Below are 27,828 nucleotides of genomic sequence, written 5' to 3' on the forward strand. Positions count from 1 at the left end.
AATTTACGTTCATGTCAAAACCAATACGTCCTTGCGGCGTATTAGGAGCAATGCACACTGGGTCACAGAACATTTACATAAAACACGCCCCCCTGTTCCAAATTTGAATTAGGCGGGCTAACGCTGGCCTATTTACGATACGCCGCCGCAATCTACGGAGCAAGTGCTTTGAGAATACAGCACTTGCCCGTCTAAGTTGCGGAGGCATAACGTAAATAGGTTACCTTACGCCCGCACAAAGTTACGCCAAACTACGAGAATATGGCCCCATAGGTTTAAAATCCGATCGTGTCCAACACGTAAAACACTACGACGTGCTGAGAAAAATTAAGTTCAATGCTTCCGAGCATGCGTCGACTTGATTCTGAGCATGCGTGGATTTTTGACCGATGGATTTCCCCACAGACGATCGGTTTTTTAACCATAAGAAAAATTTAAAACGGGTCCTATTTTTTTTCACTTTTTTCAATTGGGGTTTACTTTTTACTTTCAATGATAACGGTAAACAGGACAAATAGAGAGGGTGAATCTCCTTAGCAGGGGCACAATAAAAACTGTCAGGGGCTCTAATCCCTCTCCACTCTGTCCAAAAAACAACAAAAAAGTTTTGTCTTTTAGTTATACTAAAAACCTTCATGTATTTGTGGCTCTCCCTAACCCCTAAACACTTACCTGAGCCTGATCTCCATCACTATGCCTGTCTGCAGCAGCTCTCCTTTCACAGGAGACTTGGCTGCGACAGGGGCCATTGGCTCCTGCTTCTGCCAGTCAAATCCAGTTAGATTATTTTTAAACTTTTTTTGAATAGTGGCAGAGTTGCTCTAACGCAGTGATGGCGAACCTTGGCACCCCAGATGTTTTCGAACTATGTTTCCCATGATGCTTGACTACACTGCAGAGTGCATGAGCATCATGGGAAATGTGGTTCCAAAACATCTGGGGTGCCAATGTTCGCCATCACTGCTCTAACGTATCTGGTGATCATGCAGGTGCATGGTTGACCTCTTGCAACTCTAGTAGAGTAACAGGACTTCTGCTGGAGAATTCTGATGTGCATCGGGATACACAGGGGCAACTAGCTGGCAGAAGAGCAGGAAATGAAGATGGGCACAGCACGGCTGGATCAGGCGCAGGAAGAAGAGCCAAGGCAAGGTCAGACAGTCCAGGTAACCAACTAGCAGGTAGATCAGAAACAGGTGGTAGGCAGAAGAATAGTCAGAAGTCAGGCTGGGGGTCGGTAACAACAAGGCAGATGAGCAGAAGGATAAGGCAGAAGCGTATTCCAGGGGTCAGTGCAGGCAGAATTCAGGCAAAGCCAGGAGCAGATCAGGTTGGCAACGGGTGAGCAATACAGGAATAGATAAACAGATGCGATGCTTCAGGAACGTTGGACCAAACAGCACTGACGCAAGGCACTAGTGTAGCTTACATATCCTGCCTGGCGCCAATGCACACGTGCACAAACCTGTGTGTGTGCACCTGCTAAACGGACATGAAAAGGGCTTTCAGGAACCATGCGCACATGCATGCATCATCCTTGACAGTTGCTTTAAGCTGGAAAATAAACATTTTAAATGGTTGGTGCAGAACTCATGCTCAGATATGGTGGCTATATGTTATGGCGTTCACACTTGCTTCAGCAATATGTACACTGTACAACAAATATATACAAAGCTTTCAAAAAGTTCCAAGCCTTTTAATCACCCTTCATCCCATGTCAGCCATAGGTGTGCCAGGAATGCCTTGGCACAACATAATCACCCTGTGTGGCACACATCCCCCCTATTATTTCAGCAAAGCCCCCTAACGGGGCTCCTAAAAAATGTTTAAAAAGAAGGGATATAATAAAGTTGTAGAAAAAAATAAAAATGAAAACTACTGACACCAATCTCTACCCTACTGACACTCGCTTGTCAGTATATATACACATGCATGTGTGTTTGAGCTTTTAGGCTGTGCACACCTATGATGTCAGCATTGAGGGCCAAAGGCATAATGCACATCTATGCACTTAAAACATCCATTGACATGAATTTTGAAGCATTTTCATTGATTTCAGTAGAAAACTTATCAATAGTGCAAAGGAGTGAATCCAGCCTAACTAAGGCAACACATCTGTGGGATCTTTGGTCATATTTATTTGCTGGCAGGAAATGAAATGCCTCCCATGCATGCACAGCTCAGTGTACATCCTAAAGAAAATAGCAAACTGGGGAGTAAGTTTGTTTGCCTGCAGAAGAGAAATAGCATGTCTCTCCTACAATAAAACGCCTGCCCGCTCAATTTTTTTTTTACTTATTAACTTTACTTCCTCTTTAAAGTAGTATAAAACCCACAGCGCTTTTAAATTTAACACACCGAGTACAAAAAATATAAATTTCCTAGTAAACTATTTGTTACTTTTATTAACCCCAGCACTTGCAGATTATAGCTTTCAATGCTGCTGGCTCCTGCTCACCCAGTACTGCTTCCCTGAACTTCTGGTGTTCACAGGAAAGGGTTAACAGTGGACAGTGCAGTCTCCAGACAGTCTGGTGGATGGGTGGGTGCAGGGGCAGACTGACCATTTGGGCACTCTTGCACTGCCCGAGGGCCCCATACCACTAGGGGGCCCCATCAGGGTTGCCAGCCTCAGTAAAACCAGGGACAGTATGTAAAAATCTGTGTTTTTTTTTTTAAAAAATCCCAAGATTATAGCTGCCCCACCTCTCCAGTACATTTTCAGTGTGTGTATGTGATAAATACCACCAAAAGAAAGCTCTATTAAAGCGGAGCTCCACCATAAAGTGGAACTTCCGCTCATCGGAACCCCCCTCCCCCCTCCGGTGTCACATTTGACACCTTTCAGGGGGGAGGGGGGTGCAGATACCTGTCTAAAGACAGGTATTTGCACCCACTTCTGGTCACACAGTCTGCGGGCAGGACGTCGGATCGCTCGTCCTCTGCTTCTGGCGGCACTGGACTCCAGGACAGGTAAGTGTCCTAATATTAAAAGTCAGCAGCTGCAGTATTTGTAGCTGCTGGATTTAAATATTTTTTTTCCGGCGGAGACCCGCTTTAATGGGAAAAAAAGGACATAAATTTAATTTGGGTACAGCGTCACACGACCGCGTAATAGTTAAAGTAAAGCAGTGTGTATTGCAGAAAATGGCTTGGTCAGGAAGGGGGGTAAATCTTGCGGAGGTCAAGTGGTTGATGCCTTGCAGAAAGGTGCAAGTCCTATCAGGATTCAGCAGCCTACACCAGCTGTAACTCCCCTAAGGCACCACAAGATGGCATGAGTGGGTTTGTTAGCACAGAACGCATGAGCCGTTTGTGTTGTCGGAAGTGACGTCGGATATTCGGTTGCCCAGGTGCCGAGAAGCGGTGGTAGACATGGCTGGGGAGGAGGTGATATCGGCTCCGGTGGAGTCCTCAGGTGGAGCAGAAAAGAACGGTGAGAGCAGCTTTCTCAGACATGCTGCTTATGGGGTTACAAATGGCGGGGTTCATATGAGGACTGTTACTTTGTCATCTGTAATGTTTTTCTTTACGGACGATAGCGGGCTCAGGGCTGCCGCGAGTGTTCCTGGGAGTTGTAGTTGTGTATGACTGGGAATACTGTGTGTGGGTTGGGTGAGGGCACTACATATCCCGGCGTTCTTTGCGCGGTCCCTACTGACGGTTAACTGTCATATGAAGAGGGCGGCTAAGTATGTTTATGAAAACAGCCTTATATATAGAAGAAGAATGCTTACCAGGGAAATCTCTGGTGATCGGGAATGCTGCAGATTACACAGCTGCTTGTATTACTTTAATAACAAGCACCGAAATGGCCCTGGTTAAGAGAATATTTGGATCTTGTGTCCCTGATGAAAAGCACATGATCATTATGTAGTGTGATCAGTGGGACAGGCCAGATTGGTGTAATAAACAGTGTACTAACCAGACCCATGAGCAGGGCCAGAACCATGAGCAGAACCAGGGCCAGGACATCAACCCATGGGCAGAGGAACACATTGACTAACAATGATGTCTGTAGGATTGACAGCCCATGATCATTTTATGGCAAGACCACTTGTCTGTCACAACATTCCCGTCACTTTCTATGTTCATATTTCCCTCTGTCCTGTAGTCTTGACTGTGAAACATAACATGAATATTTCCTGTGATGTCATTATTGCCCCCCCCCCCCGCATTATACTTGTATATCTTGTGACTGACATGATGTGCACACTCTGGTGTCACAGAGGTAGAGACGTGCTCTGGCCTCTTCTGAACTCATCTCTACCCAAACTCTTTTTTTCCCCCTCCAGTGAGCTGCAGGATGGGTCATTCCTGCCCCACTGTTTATGTAAACAAAGAGGTGGGCTGTGGGGCATTGTCACCTTTTTTGGGGGAAATAAAAACACCTTGTGATTTTATTTTAATAACACTACCCATTTTTGCTGGCTATATGACAATGGTACATGCTAGGGGATAGGGCAGGAATTGGTGGTGTATAAGGGGGAGGCAGCAGTAATAGATGTGGGGGGTGAAGGGAACAGAGGAGGCAGCAGAACTACATATGGGGGGGGGTGAAGTCAGCGTGACCAAATCTGGGGGGGGGGGGAATAGAAAACGAGAGGCCGTGGAACCAGAAGAGGAGGGAAGGGAATAGCGGAGGCCGTGGAACCAGAAGAGGAGGGGAGGGAATAGCGGAGGCCGTGGAACCAGGAGAGGGAATAGCGGAGGCCGTGGAACCAGGAGAGGATGGGAAGGGAATAGCGGAGGCTGTGGAACCAGGAGAGGAGGGGAGGGAATAGCGGAGGCCGTGGAACCAGAAGAGGGGAGGGAATAGCGGAGGCCGTGGAACCAGGAGAGGAGGGGAGGGAATAGCGGAGGCCGTGGAACCAGGAGAGGAGGGGAGGGAATAGCGGAGGCCGTGGAACCAGAAGAGGGGAGGGAATAGCGGAGGCCGTGGAACCAGGAGAGGAGGGGAGGGAATAGCGGAGGCCGTGGAACCAGGAGAGGGAATAGCGGAGGCCGTGGAACCAGGAGAGGGAATAGCGGAGGCCGTGGAACCAGAAGAGGAGGGGAGGGAATAGCGGAGGCCGTGGAACCAGGAGAGGGAATAGTGGAGGTCGTGGAACCAGGAGAGGAGGGGAGGGAATAGCGGAGGCCGTGGAACCAGGAGAGGGAATAGCAGAGGCCGTGGAACCAGAAGAGGAGGGGAGGGAATAGCGGAGGCCGTGGAACCAGGAGAGGGAATAGCGGAGGCCGTGGAACCAGGAGAGGAGGGGAGGGAATAGCGGAGGCTGTGGAACCAGGAGAGGAGGGGAGGGAATAGCGGAGGCTGTGGAACCAGAAGAGGGGAGGGAATAGCGGAGGCCGTGGAACCAGGAGAGGAGGGGAGGGAATAGCGGAGGCCGTGGAACCAGGAGAGGGAATAGCGGAGGCCGTGGAACCAGGAGAGGGAATAGCGGAGGCCGTGGAACCAGAAGAGGAGGGGAGGGAATAGCGGAGGCCGTGGAACCAGGAGAGGGAATAGCAGAGGCCGTGGAACCAGGAGAGGAGGGGAGGGAATAGCGGAGGCCGTGGAACCAGGAGAGGAGGGGAGGGAATAGCGGAGGCCGTGGAACCAGGAGAGGAGGGGAGGGAATAGCGGAGGCCGTGGAACCAGGAGAGGGAATAGCGGAGGCCGTGGAACCAGGAGAGGAGGGGAGGGAATAGTGGAGGCCGTGGAACCAGAAGAGGAGGGGAGGGAATAGCGGAGGCCGTGGAACCAGAAGAGGAGGGGAGGGAATAGCGGAGGCCGTGGAACCAGGAGAGTAGGGGAGGGAATAGCGGAGGCCGTGGAACCAGGAGAGGGAATAGCGGAGGCCGTGGAACCAGGAGAGGAGGGGAGGGAATAGCGGAGGCTGTGGAACCAGGAGAGGAGGGGAGGGAATAGCGGAGGCCGTGGAACCAGAAGAGGGGAGGGAATAGCGGAGGCCGTGGAACCAGGAGAGGAGGGGAGGGAATAGCGGAGGCCGTGGAACCAGGAGAGGGAATAGCGGAGGCCGTGGAACCAGAAGAGGAGGGGAGGGAATAGCGGAGGCCGTGGAACCAGGAGAGGGAATAGCGGAGGCCGTGGAACCAGGAGAGGAGGGGAGGGAATAGCGGAGGCCGTGGAACCAGGAGGGGAGGGAATAGCGGAGGCCGTGGAACCAGGAGAGGAGGGGAGGGAATAGCGGAGGCCGTGGAACCAGGAGAGGGAATAGCGGAGGCCGTGGAACCAGGAGGGGAGGGAATAGTGGAGGCCGTGGAACCAGAAGAGGAGGGGAGGGAATAGCGGAGGCCGTGGAACCAGGAGGGGAGGGAATAGCGGAGGCCGTGGAACCAGGAGAGGAGGGGAGGGAATAGCGGAGGCCGTGGAACCAGGAGAGGGAATAGCGGAGGCCGTGGAACCAGGAGAGGAGGGGAGGGAATAGTGGAGGCCGTGGAACCAGGAGAGAAGGGGAGGGAATAGCGGAGGCCGTGGAACCAGGAGAGGAGGGGATAGTGAAGGCGTTGAAAGTGACTTGAAACCAGAAATGGAGACAAACAGGAATAGCAAAGGCAACAGAACCAGAAGTAGGGGGGTGGGGAGTAGCATAGCTGGCAGAACCAGAAGTGAGAGGAAGTAAGCAGCTGAGCCAGAAGTAGAGGGACCAAATGTGGGGGGGAAGGAAGTAAAGAAGGCAGTGAAACCAGAAGTGGGAAGAAAGTGAACAGCAGAGACAGCAGAACCATATAAGAAAAGAAATGGCTGCACATCCAGGAATTCAATGCCCTTTATTGTTCAAAGTGATAACACCAAAGACACCAACACGAGGTCACGTAGACGCGTTTCACACAAACACCTTGTGCTTAATCCTTAGAGACAGCAGAACCATATGCAGAGGAAAAGGCAATGGAACCAGATTTGAGGGGGAAATTGGAAAAGAGGTGTCAGTAAAACCAAATGTGGGGTGTGGGACAAGGAATAGAGGGGGCAGCAGAACCCGATGTGAAAGTGTGAACACCCAAGAAGGGAGTGGACAGGGAGAATGACTACTGTGAGGGCTCCCTGGACTGTGTTGGTGGGAAGAGAGAGCGAAGCAATGGAACCAGATCATGGAGGTGTTGGAATAGGAGGCAGCGCCTAATGATCTTGTAACTTAAAGCTCAGGTAGCATAGTTCAGTCTCCTACTAACAGGGTCATTCTGCATGTTTCTCTGACTTGAAACTAGGATTGATCCAGGTTCTTACATTTGTGATTCTCTTGTATATTTGCATGTAGGTCTTTGTGATTTTGTGAGAAATGCTCAGTTTAGAAATCCAGACTTTTTAGATTTTTGAACGTGTCCAGAAAAATGCAATTCTACTTTGCTGTTAATCTGCATGTGTACTAATACCTTTAGACACTTACAATGTGTAGACTTTTTTTTTTTTTTTTTTTTTTTTAGCACTGTTTTGGAGGGCATATTTAGTTGTAGGAAAATAATTTTCGCAGGTTGTTGATGTCCAGCCTATCCCAGCAGAAATGTTTACCTGTGTACTACTACTTTTTTTTCTTCAGTTACAGCAGTGGATCTCACAGGACAGGGTCTTCAGAAACTGACCGCCATATTACCCTGTGGAGCCGACACGCAAACGTTGATTTTAGACAAGAACCAGATAATCAAATTGGAACACTTGGAAAAATGCAAAAACCTAACCCAGGTAAATAAAATGTCATTCTAAGAACTACAGGGTTCATGTGCAGCCAATAGTCTAAATGTAATTATTTCAATTCAAATCCGCTACATACCTTCTATGTGCATCCAGACAAAATGATTCCTACAGTTTGTATTCTTTAGAAAGCAGCCACAGAGTAGAAAAGTCTGTTCCTGCCAACTTGCTGAAGCGAAGGACTCTTGCTCTCTGAGAGACCGCTGCTTCCACCCAGTGAGCAAGAGTCCTTCTATAGCATGGATATGCAATTAGCGGACCTCCAGCTGTTGTAAAACTACAAGTCTCAACATGCCTCTGCCTCTGGGTGTCATGCTTGTGGCTGTCAGAGTCTTGCAATGCGTCATGGGACTTGTAGTTCTGCAACAGCTGGAGGTCCGCTAATTGCATTTCCCTGTTCTATAGCATGCTGCCAGGGAACCATTTTTCTTTTTCTACTCAGGCTGTGGCTGCTTTGTAAAGAAAACAAACTGTAAGACTTCACACACTTTTGTTTTAATGTACCTGGAATGTATTTAGCTGAAAGTTCAGATGGGTTTTAAAACATTTATAGATTAATTGGGAAAAATCCCAAATCCTACCTATTGGTAGTTTTCCTCCATCCAGGATACAAGCCCAACTCCCACTACAACGAGCAAGCCATATTAAATATTTGCGACTGTCTCGGTCCACAGCCGATTACATATCTCTCAACATAGAGCCCCTCTTTGCCCTTGTTAAATCTAAAATACAAACCTGGACCCGCCTACCCCTTGAAGTAAGGGGGCATATTAACCTTATAAAAATGGTATTATTACCTAAAATACTATACATTTCATGGGCTACCCTGATTTATGTATCCTTTAAATCCCTCAAGGCTCTCCTCAAGCCATTTGTTTGGGGACCCAATAGACACAACCTGGCATGGCGGACACTTTAGAATTCCAGTGATGTTGGGGGCACTGCCCTTCCAGATTTTAATCTGTTACATTGCCTCACAGCTATCTCAACTGTATCACATAGAGAAAACAGACAGGGATCGGTTCTGTATTCTTCTGTGCCCACAATTGGCGCAACGGACCTCAGATCCTACCTGTGCAGTGGGTTCAGAGGGAGATGGCAAGACCCTATTATACCACTATAGGTGCATCTGGGACCTAGCTATGGTTAAACTTGGGATACCTCAATATAACAATTTCACTCCCATATGGCACATCTGAATTCCTACAGATTCCCAACATGGAGATCTGGGGCATGAGGGATCTACTATTTACACCAATTACTCTCTGATGAAGGACTGAAGACCTTCCATGCCCTTCGTAGCAAATTCATGCTCCCCGATGGTATGTTCTTCAGATTCTTGCAGATCCGCCATTTTGCTGAAGCCCAGAGCCCCTGAGCAACAGTAAATCAAAAAATGTAATCGTTTGCAGCTTTGCAATCGGTCCATGTTGTGGCTGAATTTTTTTTTCTCTCTGTTTTCCCCTGGTGCTTTGGGCAGCAGTATTGGGGGGTTTGACATGTTGTTGTATGTACTAGGGTTGTACCGATACTGAGCATTTGCGCGAGTACTTGTACTCGCGCAAATGCTCCCGAAGATTCACCGATATTTTTTTTTTTCGGAGAGCGGGTGGAGAGGGGGCGGAGAGCGGCCGGAGAGAGCTGCTGCCGCTGTCTAGTTCCCAAAGAGAAAGTCAAGCCCTCCCCCCCGGCCGCCGTCTAGTTGATCAGCGCGGGGAACATTACAGCTTTCATTTGAATAGCTGTGTGTTCCCCGCCACGCCTTGTCATATATAGCCCCTCCCTCTTGTCCGGGCACTTTGATAGACAGATCACCCATCCCAGGATTGGATGGGTGATCTGTCTATCAAAGTGCCCGGACAAGGGGGAGGGGCTATATATGACGAGGCGCGGAACACACAGCTATTCAAATGAAAGCTGTAATGTTCCCCGCGCTGATCAACTAGACAGCTGGGGGAGAGGGCTTGGCTTTCTTTTTGGGGACACATGGCTGCATTTGGGGACACATTTAAAAAAAAGAATCGGTATCGACGAGTACATGGAAAAAAGTATCGGTACTTGTACTCGGTCCTAAAAAAGTGGTATCGTGACAACCCTAGTATGTACCAGCAGATTAAGATACACTAACAAATTGAAGCTGAACTCCATCTAACACTTTATAAGCAGTTACAGCAAACCATTATGATTCTTTTGGGATTTAGGTTTTACTTAAATATTAAAAGCTGACCATCGTAAGATCCCCTGTCAGTAGTGAACGGTTTGTCCCAAGCCTGAAACTGCTTCTTCTGCAGGACAGCTTGTTCTTTTGAAAAACAGCAGACCTACTGGCCAGATTATTAGGTGAAAATAAAGAAAAGAAAACTTAAAGAACACTAAGGCCTAGTACACACGAGAGGATTTATCCGCGGATACGGTCCAGCGGACCGTTTCCGCGGATAAATCCTCTTGAGGATTTCAGCGGATTTGGATCCGATGGAGTGTACTCACCATAGGATCGAAATCCGCGCCGAAATCCCCTCGCGATGACGTGTCGCGCCGTCGCCGCGATGATGACGCGGCGACGAGCGCGACGCTGTCATATAAGGAATTCCTCGCATGCGTCGAATCATTACGACGCATGCGGGGGATCCCTTCGGACGGATTGATCCGGTGAGTCTGTACAGACCAGCGGATCAAGCGGATAGATTTGTAGACATGTCTACAAATTTTTATCTGCTGGAATCGGGAAATTTCCGCCGATAAATATCCGCAGGAATGTACACACCATAGAATCTATCCGCTGAAACCGATCCGCTGAGATTTTTCAGCGGATGGATTCTATGGTGTGTAATGCAGCCATCGCATCTAAGAATTGGCAAGCTGCAATATAGTAGATGTTTGGTTTGGGTTTAATACCATTGTAAAGGTATTTACTGCTATTTTGTTTCCCTATGAACTACCTGCACCTAATTCAGGAATTTTTCGCTGTTTTTTTGTAACCTTACCAACAGGTGCACCAATTTGGGTAGTTCTAACTACTACTATTTTAAGAACCTGCCACGATGGCAGTGACAGATTCCTAAAGAATTACCTCCAGTTTGCAGATTAGGAAACTAGTGGTAAATCCGACCAGCTCTGAGCTGGTGTACAGAGGTAAATCAGTGCTCAAAGTGTGACAGAGCGGTACTGGGGAGCTATATTGAATCTGGCTGCTTCCTGCTGAGGGCTATATCTCCAGCCTCATTCAGTTGTTGGCTGGGAGATTCCCCCAGGCCTGGGCTAGGAATACTGGTCATTTTTGTTACCCCAATATGGCAATGTGAGTCACAGAGGAGGCGAACATAATGGAGGAACTAGTCTCCATGGCTGCACCACCTGATAGGAAACTGAGAGACTACTTCCCCATCAAGTCTTCCTAACTTGTATATAGCAGTGAATGGATTTGAAAGCTGTTATTGGACTGAATAGCGGCTACAGATGTGCCCAATGCCATGCATTGTCAATCAACAGTAAGGCAGACCTGATGGGATACTAACCTCTTAGTTCCCTTTCTGGCTCCTCTCACTACAGCACAAAATGCAATGGCTATTTGCTTTTCTGTGTGATGTGGCCAAGGAGGTATCTTAATTAAGCAAGTTGTGGCATATGGGATAGGTATCGTTTTTACATAATCTTTATCCGATTCCCTTACACTAAAGACTGTCTGGTATGGTTCTGGTGAAAAAAAGAGAATGGGTATACTATTGTGGTAGCAAGCCACATTGGTTTCCATTACGTAACAGTTTGTTCTGTAAATGTCATTATATTGCTATTTTGTGTTTATAAGTATTTATCAGTGTTTGCTATGTCTTTGTCTCTTATTAGTTGTCTGTGGCCAACAATCGCCTTGTTCGGATGATGGGTGTTTCAAAATTAATCCATCTTCGAGTTCTGAATCTGCCTCATAACAGCATTGGATATGTAGAAGGGCTGAAAAACTTGGTGCACTTGGCGTGGCTTAACCTTGCGGGGAACAATTTAAAGGTAATTTTTTTTTTTTTTTATAGCCACAAACACATGAAGTGTTGATGATTTATCAACATATTATTCAATTTCCTTTAAAGATCCCTAAAGCTTATAGCATCAATATGCTCATATATAGGCAAATTATTGTCCAAAATGGTTTATCTTAAAGGAGGAGTATAGCCAAAACTTTTTAGGCCATACTACTACTGTGGATAACAGGAGTGCAGTTCATTCTGCACTCCTGTAACCCATTTTCAGCCAACAGCAGGCTAAAGCCCACTGTCAGCTGACATCACTCAGCTGATCCTGGCTCAGAAAAGATCCCAACCTATGTAGTCAGGATCCACCCAGGTGCCTGGACCAGCACCTGGCTCAGCCTCTCAGCGATCCGCTAAAAGCCTGAACCAGCCTTTCCCGCCTCCTCCACATCCAAGCGCTGGAGGGGAGAGCAGAGGGCCCCTGACTAAAAGTCGCAGCTCTCTGCTTAGAGGGGAAGAACTGACCGATCGGTGGCCCGGATTCAGATAGAGATACGACGGCGTATCTCCTGATACGCCGTCGTATCTCTGAGTTCCGTCCGTCGTATCTATGCGCCTGATTCATAGAATCAGGTTCCGCATAGATCTCCCTAAGATCCGACAGGTGTAAGTGACTTACATCGTCGGATCTTAGGCTGGAATTCCAGGCCGGCCGCTAGGTGGCGTTTTGTTTTTTGTACGCGACAAATATGCAAATGAGGAGTTCCGCCGATTCAGAAACGAACGCCCGCCTGTCGCTTTTTTTTTGCGTCGCTTGCGTTTGGATTTCTCTTTCGTTCATAGACGGACACAGCATCCTTTGACCTTAGGGTTATGCTTCTTCCTACCAGGAGATTTAGGCAGAATTCTACAGCACTTAAGGTGTTAAAAACTTTCCTTCATGCCGCTCCTCCCAGGGGGCGTGGCTCCCCCAGGCATAACCCACACTCTGCTTTAGCAGCCTCAGTTTGTTTCTGCCTAACCGTCAGGAGAGTCAGGCTCTCTCTGGAGTCCTGGACTCTGGAGTTTTTTCTTGCAAATTTTTTTGCATTTTTGCGAGTTTTTTCCTCGCTTTTTTATTTTATTTTTATTTTTGAATCCTGCGATTCTTCTATCAACAGCCGACTGGGTGACAGGCTGGGTCCTCGACCCTTGTAGTCCCCCCAGGTTCGGCCTTCGAGCGTGTGCCGGCCCTCAGCTCCGCTTTGGGACGTCCACGACAGGCCCCATTGCTCCAGGGGCGGCCGGGGAACTTCGGTTCTAGGGCACACATATGACCGGTCTCTATGGCCTTGTCACAGTGTGTCTGGCTGACAGCCATGCCGTTCGCGGACGTTGGTTCTGTCTGGGATACCTCCAGCCAGGTAGTCGCAGGACAGGTAAGTAGTGGCCCCTTACTCAGGTAAGTGGTCTGGCTGGAATGTTTTCCCTTGGGAGGTCGACTGAGGGTTTTCCCCTGCTTTCCTCTCTCCCTTATTCCTCTCCCTCCTTTCCCCTTTGGGTGACGGCTGTGCAGGGGGTTTTTTCCCTGGGGCTCATATTTTTTTTTTTTTTTTTTTTTTTTTCACTCGGGTATGGCTGGGGCTGTTCTGTGTCACTGCAGGGGACTGTGGTGGACATTCTGGGCATTTTTGTGTGTGCTGTGTGCTGTTTTGGTGTACTGTCATTTTTGGGTACACTGTCTTTTTAAAACTGCGCAACGGCGGCCATTTTGCCGGAGCCGCGCTTGTATTATTCGGCGGCCATTTTCTTGTGGCCGGCGCCATTTTCAGCACTAGTTCGGCCTCTAGTGGCCGTTTCGGCGGGGAAAAAAGACCGCGAATCATCTGAGGGGACAGACGCAGCGCTGCAGCTTCTCCTCAGCACACACTTGTCCTTCACAGACCGCGCTGTACCAGGGGGGTGGTGAGTCTCAGGGGGCCCCAGACTGTGCTCTAGCGGCCGGGAGGTGACCTGTGGGGGACTTTTTTCCTGCCATTGGCAGTGGGGGTGACACGGCAGCTGCAATATGGAGCCTGAATCAGGCCCCTCATTTCTTACAATGCCGGAATTAACCCTTAAGCGCCCCTCCCCCTGCCACATCTGTTCAATCGGTGTCGGCTGTCCTGGAGTCTTTTCTCACCAGGTTTGAAGCAGCCAGTGCTCGGTTGGGGGGTAAAAAAGCGCCCCCCCCCCGGAGGCTGTTTCTGGGGATATCTCTGACGCAGAATCTGATGCTTCTGGTTCTGTCATGTCAGAGGATGCGGGCTTAACCCACATGGACAGCGAGGATGACTCTGCTGCGGAGTCTGCTGATAAGGAATTTGTTGGAGCTCTTATTACTGCGGTGCGTGAGGCTCTTCATTTAGAGGATTTGGCGGAGACACCAGCGGTGTCGGTCCTTTTGGATTCCGCAAACCACCGCGTACCGCTAAGGTATTCCCCTGTGTTCCTTATTTAGACAATATGTTGTATAAGGAATGGGATACACCGCAAAAGGCTTTTACGGTTCCTAAAAGCTTTGCTACCGTTACCCCCTGGAGGAGGACTTTTTTAAAAAAGTGGGTCACTCCTCCGTCGGTGGACCCTCCTGTGTCCAGACTGAGTAAGGCTACTACGTTGCCTGTGGAGGGGGCTCCTGCTTTCAAGGACCCCGCTAATAGGAGAGTGGAGGCCGTGGCCCGCTCCCTGTTCTCGGTGGTGGGTTCGGTGGTAAGGCCGGCTCTGGCCGGAGCCCTGGTAGCTCAGACGCTGACTGAAAGGGCGAAGCTCCTGCTGCAGGACCTGGAGGTCCAGGGGGCTTCCGAGTCCTCTAGGGACCTGGCTGAACAGTTGATTCAGGGTCAGAAGTTTCTCTGCGAGGCGGATATGGATTAGATTCCTTTGCTTTCCAGGGCTTCTGTCTACGCAGTGGTTCTGCGCCGCCTTATATGGCTGAAGTGCTGGTCGGCTGACCAGTACTCAAAAAAGGCCTTGGTAGATTTGCCCTTTAAGGGCGGACGGCTTTTGGGGGCATCCCTGGATGACATCATTAAGGATGCCACTGGAGGTAAGAGCACCTTGCTCCCTCAGTCGGGGAAGGGTAGGGAACCTCGCCGCAAGCAAGGTCCTACTTTTACTACCCCCTAAACGGTTTTTTTCGTGCGCCAGCGCGGCTGGAAAAGGTCCGCAAGGTGCAAAAGCCCTTGCTGCCGGGCGTAAGCGCCCCTGGTTCAAAAAACCGAACAAGCCTGCTTCCGCATGAAGGTCTGCCCCCGCCCGGGTCTCGGGTGGGGGGACGGCTTCACGACTTCGTGGATCGGTGGAATTCTCTTCTATCCGACCGTTGGGTTTGCGAGGTGGTCGCCTCGGGGTACAAGATAGAGTTCCTTTCTTGTCCCCCAAACAGATTTTTTTCCATCCAACCTCCAGCTTCCTCCGGATCGTCGGCTAGCCCTGTCCGGGGCTGTCCAGGATCTTCTGGACAGGGGGGTGGTTGTGCCGGTCCCCTCGCTGGAACGGTTTCGGGGGTTCTACTCCAATCTGTTCGTGGTCCCCAAGAAGGGAGGGGTTCGCCCTATCCTGGACCTAAAGGCCCTCAACTCCTTTGTCAAGGTGCAGCGATTCAGGATGGAGTCGGTCCGTTCTATCATGGCGTCCCTCCACCAGGGGGACTTCATGGCGTCCTGAGGCATCATGGACGCATACCTGCATGTTCCCGTTTGCACAAGCCACCAAAGGTATCTGCGCTTTGCGATCGGGGAGGACCACTATCAATTCGTGGCCCTCCCGTTCGGGCTGGCGTCGGCACCACGGGTGTTCACCAAGGTGCTCGCCCCGATCCTGGCCTTGCTACGGCAGCGAGGGATCGCTATCGTGGGATACCTGGACGACCTTCTCCTGAGAGCTTCTTCAGGCTCAGAGTTAGAGGAGGACGTGTCCATCACGTGTCGGACTCTGCAGGAGTTCGGCTGGTTTCTGAATCTCAGAAAATCAGTGTTGGTTCCGTCCCAGAGGCTGGAACCCCTGGGGCTGGTTTTGGATTCGGGGGAGACAAAAGTGTTCCTCCCATCGCAAAACCTGCTGACCCTGCAATCTGCAGTGAGACAGTTGTTGACCCAGAAGTGGTCATCTCTTCGCTTCTGCATGCGGGTTCTGGGTCTGATGGTGGCCTCCTTCGAGGCAGTTCTGTATGCCCAATCCACACCAGGGTACTACAGAAGGAGATTCTGTCACGATGGGACAGGGTCCCATCTTCTCTGGATCACCAGATTCGGTTGAGCCATCTGGCCAAGTCTTCCCTGGCATGGTGGCTGACGTCTCCGGTGCTTCGGTCCGGGAAGTCTTTTCTTCCGTGCCGCTGGACAGTGGTCACGACGGATGCCAGCCTCTTCGGCTGGGGGGGCGTCTGGGGCACCCAGTCAGCCCAGGGGCGCTGGACTCGGGTGGAGTCCCGCCTGCCGATCAATATCCTGGAGCTCCGAGCAATCAAGCTGTGCCTTGTCAGGTGGTCGCTGGAGCTAAAGGGCCGTCCTGTCAGGATCCAGTCCGACAACGCCACGGCCGTGGCGTACATCAATCATCAGGGCGGCACAAGGAGCTCGGCCGCGGCGACGGAGGTCGCTCACATACTTCGGTGGGCCGAAAGGTCCGTTCCGGCCCTGTCGGCGGTATACATTCCGGGAGTTCTGAATTGGCAAGCCGACTCCCTAAGTCGCATGACTCTGGATCAAGGGGAGTGGTCTCTCCACCCGGAGGTGTTTCAGATCCTGTGCCAAAAATGGGGCACTCCAGACGTGGACCTTCTGGCGTCCCGTCTCAATCGGAAGGTACCATGGTTTGTGGCTAGGTCAAGGGACCCGTGGGCAGACACGTCAGACGCGTTAGTGGCTCCCTGGGTCAATATCACCTGATTTACGCCTTCCCTCCTCTAAGGCTCCTACCCCGCCTGCTGCGCAGGGTGGAAGCCGAAGGTATTCCAACGATCCTGATCGCCCCGGATTGGCCGCGTCGCTCTTGGTACGCGGACCTGGTACGTCTGGTGACAGACGCCCCCTGGCGTCTGCCTCTGAGGGAAGATCTCCTGTCTCAGGGCCCGATCTTCCATCCTGCTTTACGGTCACTGGCTTTAACGACGTGGCTGTTGAAAACCAGGTACTGAAGGACCGGGGCCTGTCGGGCCCGGTAATCTCTACCATGCTGCGTGCACGGAAGTCCACTTCTCGAAAAATTTACCATCGTACATGGAAAGCATACATCTCTATGTGTGAGGAGATGAAGTGGCACCCCCGTACTTACGTGGTGTCCCGGATCCTGCTGTTCCTACAGCGGGGAGTGGACCAGGCTCTTGCCTTGAGCACGATCAAGAGTCAGATTTCTGCTCAGGCTGTTTATTTTCAGCGTCCCTTGGCAGCGAATTCTTTGGTTCGCACGTTTGTGCAGGGGGTCCGGCATGTGGCCCCCCCGGTGCGCCCTCCGCTACCTTCTTGGGACTTGAACTTGGTCCTCTCGGCGCTTCAGCGTGCCCCCTTTGAGGACATTCGGGAGATCCCCTTGCTGACTTTGTCGCAGAAGGTGGTCTTTCTGGTAGCTATTACCTCTATCAGACGAGTGTCTGAACTGGCGGCCTTGTATTGCAAGGCCCCCTACTTGGTCATCCATCAGGATAAGGCGGTGCTGCGCCCGCAGCCCTCTTTTCTTCCGAAGGTCGTTTCGGCCTTTCACATTAACGAGGACATTGTTGTTCCATCATTATGTCCTCAGCCGAAGAACCCGAAGGAGGCCTCTTTACATTCTCTGGATGTGGTTCGGGCCCTTCGAGTTTACTTGTCGGCGACAGCTCCGTTCCGGAAGTCGGACTCGCTGTTCGTGTCTGTGTCCGGTCCCAGTAAGGGCCTGGCAGTCTCGTCGGCCACCATTTCCAGGTGGATCCGACAGGTTGTGCTTCAGGCCTACGCCCTGAAGGGGCGGGCGCCTCCCTTTCGGGTCATGGCGCATTCGACCAGGGCGATCGGGGCCTCCTGGGCTTCCGACACCAAGCCTCTGTGTTACAGGTGTGTAAGGCAGCGACCTGGTCGTCGTTCCACACTTTTTCAAAGTTTTATAAGGTGGATGTGAGTGCATCTTCTGATGCCTCCTTCGGCCGCAGGGTGTTACAGGCGGCAGTTTAAGGTTGGAGTTCCTCCGTTGAGTAACTCCGGTTTTGTTTGGGGTGTAACCTGTTTTTGCTGTGTTATTTTCCCACCCCTCGAATTTTTTTGACACTGCTTGGGGACGTCCCTAAGGTCAAAGGATGCTGTGTCCGTCTATGAACGAAAGAGAAAAAAGGATTTTTGTACTCACCGTAAAATCCATTTCTCTGAGTTCATAGACGGACACAGCACCCACCCCTCCTTTGTTTGTACTGCTTGTTACGAACTGAGGCTGCTAAAGCAGAGTGTGGGTTATGCCTGGGGGAGCCACGCCCCCTGGGAGGAGCGGCATGAAGGAAAGTTTTTAACACCTTAAGTGCTGTAGAATTCTGCCTAAATCTCCTGGTAGGAAGAAGCATAACCCTAAGGTCAAAGGATGCTGTGTCCGTCTATGAACTCAGAGAAATGGATTTTACGGTGAGTACAAAAATCCTTTTTTTTCCGGCGTATAGTTACCCCTGCTATGTGAGGGGTATCCTGTGTTAAGTATGGCCGTCGTTCCCGCGCCGAGTTTTGAATTTTTACGTCGTTTGCGTAAGTCGATCCAGAATAGAGCTGGACGCAAGTTCCGCTCACGCCGAAACCAATGACGTCCTAGCGACGTCATTTGGAGCAATGCACGCGGGGAAAATTCGTGGACGCCGCATGCGCTGTTGGATCGGCGCGGGGACGCGCCTGATTTAAATTGTAGACGCCCCCTAGCCGCGGAATTTGAATTCTGCCGGGGGATTTACGATACGCCGCTGCAAGTTTTGAGGTAAGTGCTTTCTGAATTAGGCACTTGCCTCAAAAACTTGCGCCGGCGGATCGTAAATCAGATCCGTTAACCTATCTGAATCTAGCCCAGTGTGTTTTTTTGATTGCTCAGTTCTCAGTGTAGAGTCGGTGACGGACTGATGCAGCATCAGATCGATGCTTTTATCCACCTAGAGGAGTATAATTTGTTTTTTTTGTTTGTTTTTTAAATCCCAAACTGTTTTCTTTAAAGTAGACTTGCATTGAAATGTAAAGGAGGATCTGATTATTCAGTACTAAATGAACACATCACAATATGTGGTGTCAATTTTGGATTTAATAATTTACACATATATTCAGTAAATCTATCAGACCCAGTCAGATTTCTCTTCTATGTCTAACATGCATGATCAAAATAAATTTGTAGCCTTTGTATAGGTTTCTGACATTAACCATACGTTTTAAATGTCAGATCTTTTTAAAAGATTTATGCTGTCTTAATATCTGGCAAACATTGACCATTATGAGCCAACCGCCGTGCTTATACAAGTTATAGAGGGTAAAAGAGTTTTACTATTTATTTTAAATAATTTTTCTGAATTTTCAAACATTTTGTGTTGTTTTTTTTTTTTCTTCTTCTTCTTCAGGTTATCGATCAGATAAACAGCTGTACGTCACTTCAACACTTGGATTTGTCAGATAATAATATATCCCAGATTGGTGATCTCACAAAGCTGATATACTTAAGGGTGAGATTTGAAGTCATTTCCTGTAATAGATCTTATGTGGCTTCAAATGATTAATAATTTATTGGTGGCAATGAATTAGATATTTGCAACATTTTGCAAATAGATAAGAATAAAAAAGGAAGCCCGAGTCTTTTTAATGTGATTTTGTGAGATATCTGTGAGCTGTAATGTTTGAAAAAAGGGTATTTCAGTCTACAGGGCATCATTACATCACGAGGGAGGAAAGGGCATTTAAAAAAATAAAAAAATTCCAGTGAGTAAACATATTAATGCCAATGTGTTGAATAACGATTGTTACTTTGTAATATATACTTGTAGCCCTTTAACCACTTAAGACCCGGACCATTATGCAGGTTAAGGACCTTGCCCCTTTTTGCGATTCGGCACTGCGTCGCTTTAACTGACAATTGTGCGGTCGTGCGATGTGGCTCCCAAACAAAATTGGCGTCCTTTTTTTCCCACAAATAGAGCTTTCTTTTGGTGGTATTTGATCACCTCTGCGGTTCTTATTTTTTGCGTTATAAACAAAAATAGAGACAATTTTGAAAAAAATGCAATACTTTTTGCTATAATAAATATCCCCCAAAAATATATTAAAAAAACGTATTCTTCTACATATTTTTGTTAAAAAAAAATCGCAATAAGCGTTTATCGATTGGTTTGCGCACAATTTATGGCGGTTACAAAATACGGCATAGTTTTATTGCATTTTTATTAATAATTTTTTTTTTTTTTTACTACTAATGGCGGCGATTAGCTTTTTTTTTTTTCGTGATTGCGACATTATGGCAGACACATTGGACAATTTGGACACATTTTTGGGACCATTGTCATTTTCACAGCAAAAAGTGCTATAAAAATGCATCGATTACTGTGAAAATGACAATTGCAGTTTAGGCGTTAACCACTAGGGGGCACTGTAGGGGTTAAGTGTGACCTCATATGTGTTTCTAACTGTAGGGGGGGGGCGGGGCTGGACGTGTGACGTCATTGATCGTCTTTCTTTATATCAGGGAACAGACGATCAATGACACTGCCACAGTGAAGAACAGGGAAGGTGTGTTTACACACACCTCTCCCCGTTCTTCAGCTCCGGTGACCGATCGCGGACAACGGCGGCAATAAAATCACATTCAGGCAGATATATAGAGTATCACTTTTAACCCCATACCAGTCCCCCATAACAGTAAATGAAGAGGAAAGGATCGCGCCGCTATACCCCCTGAACCGGTGTACTTGCATTGGCAGAGAGGTACATGGAATAAGGCATGGCTACTATACTGCAGACAGTGCATGTGTATGTAATAAGCAAATATGGCTGCACAGGACTGTTAAAGGCAGGCCACACACATTGGAATCTAATTGTACAATATTTGTACAATCTCTCTTCAATGTATACAGAAGACTGCCTAAACAGTCTGTTCTATTCATTTTCAGTCAGCTAGGCCCCTAGATTACAAAGTTGTACAATCCTAATTGTAATTTCTGTGACCAGTTTTGCACACTAATCATCAGAAGCAATGCTGACAACTTTTTTCAGAAGCCTAGATTTAGTTTGTCATGTGCAGCATTTACTCACATGTAGTCACATGTATGTAGAAAGTAGAGTTATGGCATTAATATAAAATGAAAAAAGCTGATTGGGGTCTTACTTTTTCTTGTAGACTCTACTGCTGCATGGCAATAACATCACTTCGTTACGAACAGCACCAACCTGCCTCCCAAAGTGTCTCACCATATTGTCCTTGGCAGAAAATGAAATCGGAGACCTCTGTGAAGTAAGTGGACCTGTTTTCAAAACTGTATATGTATTTCAAACCACATGTATGAGTTTTCAAAGTGTTTGCAAAGGTTTGAAAAACGTTTTTTTTTTTTAAATAACAAACATGTCATACTTACCTGCCCTGTGCAATGGGTTTTCTTTGAGCAGCTCCAATCCTTCTCTTCTCAGCCCCTCCCTCTGCTGAGTGCCCCTACAGCAAGCTGCTTGTTCTGGGGGCACTCGTGCATGGTGGCTCACAGAACGTGGTTCGGCCTGACCCCTGCTCCAAATGACTCCCGCTGCTGTGTCTCAGCCAATGAGAAGGGAGAGACCTGGGAGAGCATGTGCTCTCATGCACGTCGCTGGATTGGGCTCAGGTAAGTATTGAGGGGGCTTGGTGGAAGAGAGCTGCACACTGAAGTTTTTTTACCTTCATGCATAGCCGAGTACACATGACCATTTTTAATGTCCTAGAAAAAACAAAGTTTTTCTCGACGTGATTCTTATCAAGCCTGCCTAGTATACACACGATCATGTATAAAAAATGCTCGAGCAAAGCGCGGTGACGTACAACGGCACTATAAAGGGGAAGTTCCAATTGGATGGCGCCACCCATTGGGCTGATTTTGCTGATTTTGTGTTATTAAAAGTTTGAGAGACGATTCGCGCTTTTCAGTCTTCGTGCTTTTCAGTCTGTTACAGCGTGACGAATGCGCTATCTCAATTACAAACGCTAGTTTTACCAGAACAAGAGCTCCCGTCTCATAACTTGCTTCTGAGCATGCGCGTTTTTTTCCCGTCGTTAAAGCATACACACGACCGTTTTTCATGACGTGAAAAAGGATGAGAAATTTTAGAGCATATTCTAAATTTTTAATGATCATTTTTCAGGTTGAGAAAAATGCTCTGGAGCCTACACACGATCGTTTTTAATGACCATTTTAAAAAACCTGCATTTTTCTCGTCATAAAAAACAGTCGTGTGTAAGCGACATCAGAACCACTTTAAAGACACAGAACATTTTCAGTATCCCTTAGGAATCCCTGTCATCTTGCCTCTATAGGTGTCTCCATGGGAAAGCTGACATGCCTCTTTAAAACAAGGGTGGACATTGAAACTGTGTTTATCGTGTAAGTTCACTGAAGGGCCCATTTAGCTTGCACCTGATTGGATGATAAAATCAGCAGATCTTCCCCTCATTTCATTTCCGATCTTCCCCTCAGATCTACAAAACCTGCACTTCCAAGTGCAATTTCAAGTGCACTTTGAACTTGTAGTGCAAAGTGGATTTGCCTTTCGTAAAAAAAAAAAACCATGGTATTAAAACACTGATGTGCTTTACCAATGTGCCTTCAACTTTGCTTGCTTTGGGATGTCGAAGCAAGCAAGACCCCCTTCATTGTAATAAATGGGAGAAGAAAGGTGCTATAAGGATGGTAGCGCAGTCACATTACCTTGCATGGTCATGAGACCAAGCTCTCCTTCTATCATGATATAGAATTGGCCTTTAAAGGATGCGTGTAGTGTAAAGTTAGTTAAAAGTACCATCATCCAGGGTTCTAAATTGAATAGAGATTGGAATTTGGATCCCAAAAAAAAAAAGGGGGGGGGTTGTGGGCAATTGGACTATTGCGGTACGATGAGCAGTTGTAAAAATATGCACATATAAAGGAAAATGTAAATGTTATTAATATAAAACAGTAAGATACAAACAAAAATACAATTTAAAATAGTGACGATCCATATGTATCACCACAGTAATCGACCCCCTAGGAGGGGGAAGGTCACAGTGGGAATAGGGGTCACTGAGGGTGTCTCTACTAGTTTTGTGGCCAGTGCCGCTTCGTCAGGAGAACAATCTGAAATGAATTGACAAACAATCAATAACTAAACAGGTGACAGGCATAGAAATACAATCAAGCCTGACTTAAAAATAGAGTTTATGGGGAAGAACAAGGATTGAGCTGCTTACCTACGACCCCCATTGTCCGCGGGGGCAGGAGTAACCAGGTGAGGTCCTTCTCCTTCTCCTTCTATCATGGCATGTTCTCTGCAGCATACTGTACTACATTAACTGACAAGCCATCTTTACATGATTGTTGAAAAAAAGACTTGCTATAAATCAAGTATACTATAGGGAGATCTTTAAAATCCGCAATAATAGTGTACAATTCAAGAAGTAAAACTGTAGCTATACCTTGTTTCTCCAAAGCAAGGCGTTACAGTCTTTGGGAGATTAGTACTAGCTTTATTGTCTGCCTAACTCATTTAGAAGTGACAGAGGAACGCTAAAGTTGGTGTATTATTTATTTATTGGGTTACATATGCCCTGCTGTGAGTAAGGATGCCAAATGGCAAAGTGCTAGTGTAGAATTCTCACAACTTCAGCTAACTAACAAAATAATGTATAAAGATAAAAACTGATACCAGCGCCGAGACGTCAATGTGTGTATTAGCCAAAGCAGCTGTATGCCAATCCCCTCTTTAGGGATAGATTAAATGGGTTGTAAAGTTTTGTGTTTTTTTTTCACCTTAATGCATCCTATGCAACCTTTCACTCTCCGGCACTCCTGAGCCCCCATTTCACTTACCTGAGCCCCGAATCTCCATGGGCGCTATCCCGCGTCGTTCTCTCGAATGGCTGATCGGCTCCTTATTGGATAGCCATTGGCTCCCGCTGCTGTCAATCAAATCAGTGACGCGGGGGCAGAGTCATACACTTGGCGACTATGCACGCCGAGTGTATAACACGGCAGCGCGCCCGCGAGGTAACCCCCTTGGAAGAGAGCTTCCCAGAGGGGGTTAGCTCTTGCGGGGAGGAGCGGAGACAGCTGCCGTGGGACCCCAGAAGAGGACCTTCAGGGACACTCTGCAAAACGAACTGCACAGTAGAGGTAAGTATAACTTGTTTATTTAAAAAAAAAAAATTAACCTTTAGTGTCCCTTTAATCAATGTGAAGTCATATACAGCGCTAACCTTAGACTCCACTAATTGGCAAGCAACCCTATAGATTCCCTTGCGCCAACTATCAAGAATCCTTAATTTAGTGCTTTAGTTTAGAAAAAGAAAATCCAAAAATTCGATTAAAAAAAACACATTGATTGAACTTTCACTGACTAATGGACTTTTGGATTTTGTTATGTGATTTTATTCTAGAGTAGGCACTTGTTTTTTTTTTTTTACACTTTGCACTAAATGAAGGGTTCTAGATAGTTGGGGCGAGGGAATATATAAGGTTGCTTGCTAAATAGTGGAGTCTAAGGTTAGCACAGTATATAACTTTACAACAAAATAATGTTGTTTTGTGAATTGCCCTTTTTATAGTATGGCCAAACTCCACTCAATTTTAATCTAGGCTGGTGATTTTTGTGTTTGTTTACTGTGTTTTATGATTTCCTTTTGCTATATAGATCTTCAGCGAATGATTTGTTCAAGCTACCAACAATAAAACCCCTCTTTGCCTTTTGCCAGGTTTCATTCCTTTCAGGTCTTACTGACTTGGAACAGTTGTCAATCATGAACAATCCCTGTGTGATGGCCACTCCTTCAATACCTGGCTTTGACTACAGACCCTACATTGTTAGTTGGTGTTTGAACCTCAGAGTTCTAGATGGATACGTAGTTTCTCAAAAAGAAAGGTAAATTGCTGCATACGCTATATAAACGTTGTTCAAATATTTGTGTGTGTGGTGTACATTTTTTCAGATTGCCAGCACTAAAGATATATATTTGTTTTGTTAAGGTGGACCTGAACTCAAAAATGAAAGATACAGTATATGATGTTTTCATAGGAAGGATCTATATAAATTACTTGTGTCTTAGTAATACCCTTGAAAAATCAATTTTTTGCCTGGAATTCCATATGAAAATAGCAGTGCATTCCCTGTGCCTACAACCTTATAGTCGTATATCAGCAGTGCCAGATCATCTAAGGCCCTGCTGCCTGTTACTGCTATTCTCACAAGGTTTGAAGTGTGATTATCACTACTGTGCTGCTCACTGTTCTCGCTGCAGTGGAAGTTGTACCTGAGAACCTACAGTGTGAGAATCTCCCTGCCTTTACTTTACTTCATCTTGTAGATTTGCACTCCTCCTGCTGTTTGATTATTTCTCCATCAGTCAACAGATCAGCCGTTTTGAGGGGTGCAGCTCTGTGTGGTTGTGGAGCAAGGCCCTTGCTTCGTTGTGTCAGAGACACAGAGTGGAGCAAGGTGTTGGAAGTTAGTAATAGGAAATGAATCGGCAGCAGGGATCCCAGTGTTTAAAGGAATATATGTAACTGTAGAATAAGATACATGATCAAGCTCAAAGTATTTTTTAATCCTACTCAAATAATATAATGTGGTATGGTTATATTGATATTATCCCCATAAATTAATGTTGGATATGTATTTTAATTATAGGTCCACCTTAACTTCCTAAATAATGTATATCCAGTGCTAGGTGTCGAGTTTGGATTTGGTAACTGTTGGATTATTATCTGTGAATGTTGTTAGTGCATGTTTTAAAGTGGTTCTGATGTCTAAGGCCCCTTTCACACTGGGGTGTCTGCGGCAAAGCTGCGCTTTTTTTAGCAGCGCTTTACCGTCGTATTTGCGGGGGTATTCGGCTGCTAGCGAGAGTGCTTTTAACCCCTACTAGCGGCCGAAAAAGGGGTTAAAACCACCCGCAAAGCGCCGCTGCAGCATCACTTTGCCGTTGGTATAGCCGCGGTGCCCATTCATTTCAATGGGCAGGAATGGTGGAGGAGCGGTATACACACCACTCCATCGCTCCAAAGATGCTTCTAGCAGGATTTTGTCCTGCTAGCGCACAGCTCCAGTGTGAAAGCCCTTGGGGCTTTCACATTGGAGAGACAGCAGCGGCTCTTTCAGGGTGCTTTGCAGGCGCTATTTTTAGCGTTTATAGCACCTGCAAATCGACTCAGTGTGAAAGGGGTCTAAATGTTTTTTTTGTTTTTTTTACCTTTATGCATTCCCTGTTTAACTACCTTTTCTACCCCACCCAAAACACTTGCATGTCAATCTGATCAATCCAGCCCTGTCCTGGCTGGTCATCTCCCTTCACTTCCTGGTCTCAAAGGAGACTTGTGCAGCAGTGGGAGCCCATAGGCTCGCTGCTCAGTCAAATTCTGTGATGAGGGAGCGGGGGGTATGGCCGAGCCACACTGTGTGTGTGTGTGTGTGTGTGTGTGTATGTCTATACATTTGCACACGGCTCAGCTCGGGAGCGCACCAGCACATGTCCCCAATAGCATTATTATGGGGGTACCTGCAGGAAGAAGATGGGGACAGCACTGGGGGAGAACTGCTAAAGATAAGGTAAAGGACCACTCTGTGCAATATCGTTGCACAAAGCAGGTAAGTATAAACCTCTTTTTAAATTTAATTAAAAAAATAAACTTTAGATTTACTTTAAAATAGTGAAATTTGAATTCTAGATCTATTGGCTCTTTAGAGGTTTGTTTAACTCAAAGTGATTGTGAACTTCATTTTCGGCCCCAAACCTCCCCTTCTCAGGTCCCCCACTAATCTTCTGGCTCCTCCTCTTTTTGGTTTGCCACCATAGGAATCTGCTTCCTATTGTAGCTTACCTGCGGGCTTAATCCATAAATCACAGACATAGCGGCTCAGCCCCCCCCCCCCCCCCCCCGCTCCCTTGTTACGGGATTTGACTAACAGCAGCAGCCAGTGGCTCCCGCTGCCTCAGCAAAGCCTGTGAGAGCGGCAGAACTGCTACAGATGGGCACAGCACTGGATCAAATTAGGAACCAGGTAAATATAAGGGGCGTTCTGGGGACATACGGCTATCTAAACATTTGTTTAAATTAATGTTTAATGTATTTTTTCTTTTTTTTTTCCTAGTCTGAAAGCTGAATGGCTTTATAGTCAAGGTAAAGGGAGATTGTACAGGCCAGGCCAACATGTACCCCTTACTTCATACCTGGCTTCTGTGTGTCCTTTGACATCAGCAAATGGCCTGCAAACTGAGGAAGATGCAAAACTAGAGAAAATATTAAGCAAACAAAGGTAAAATGTCCACGTTATTTTCATGTAAACATGCATAATCCCTCAAATTACACAAAGCTGACAAAATGTTATTTCTCATATTTTCACCATGTTTTTTGTCTACAAGGTCAATAGTGGGGTACACACTATAAGAAAATCGGCGAACGTTCGTCCGATTCCCCCCCCCCCCCCAATGTTTCACAGCAAATCGGAGCGATGAAAGAAAATTCTCAAGGATATTCTCGAACGACAAAGGCTTTTTTTTTTTTTTTTTTTTTTTTTTCTGATTATGCAAAGTCTTTCTTTTCTGATTTTTCTTGTACGAAAACGGTACACATTAAACAAAAATCGTCGAAAAATTTGGGAGTTTGTCCCTTCGGGAATTTTAAAATTTGGCTGTCGAAAGTTGTGCGCGCACTGTACGAAAAGTCTTTGGACGAAAATGTTCGTCCGATTTTCTTACAGTGTGTATGAGCCTCAAGGGTGCTTAAATAGCTGCAATAATTGACAAAAGGTTACAGTCCTGCCAGTAACTCTGATGAGATGCATCTTGGGCTGCAATGGATTTTTGTAAAACTCAGAATAAGGACTGAATGATCTTGCTGTTAAGCAATGATTCCTCAATATAATTACCTTTGCCTTCTCATTCTTTGAGGAACAAAGGAATGCACAGACTGTTAGGTTTAACTGCTACCTACAGGAGGAATAGACACTGGCAAGCAAAAGAACT

The 27,828-nt window shown here is 47.2% G+C and overlaps 1 protein-coding gene across 2 annotated transcripts in view; it reads left to right on the forward strand.

Annotated features, from left to right (window-relative positions):
- The first annotated feature begins 3,272 nt into the window (after positions 1-3,272).
- Positions 3,273-27,828, forward strand: part of CEP97 (centrosomal protein 97) — a 37,706-nt gene continuing 13,150 nt past the window's right edge. The window contains exons 1-7 of one of the 2 annotated variants that reach the window (XM_040336618.1): positions 3,273-3,436; positions 7,542-7,684; positions 11,537-11,695; positions 19,226-19,327; positions 20,992-21,105; positions 24,562-24,728; positions 26,955-27,119. In XM_040336618.1, coding sequence (XP_040192552.1) covers positions 3,376-3,436; positions 7,542-7,684; positions 11,537-11,695; positions 19,226-19,327; positions 20,992-21,105; positions 24,562-24,728; positions 26,955-27,119 — 911 coding nt within the window. In that variant the 5' untranslated portion in view covers positions 3,273-3,375. The remainder of the gene's footprint in view (positions 3,437-7,541; positions 7,685-11,536; positions 11,696-19,225; positions 19,328-20,991; positions 21,106-24,561; positions 24,729-26,954; positions 27,120-27,828) is intronic. The other variant, XM_040336619.1, reaches the window with a different exon arrangement.

The sequence above is a fragment of the Rana temporaria genome, chromosome 2 (genome assembly GCF_905171775.1).
Source record: "Rana temporaria chromosome 2, aRanTem1.1, whole genome shotgun sequence".
Taxonomy (NCBI): Eukaryota; Metazoa; Chordata; class Amphibia; order Anura; family Ranidae; genus Rana; species Rana temporaria.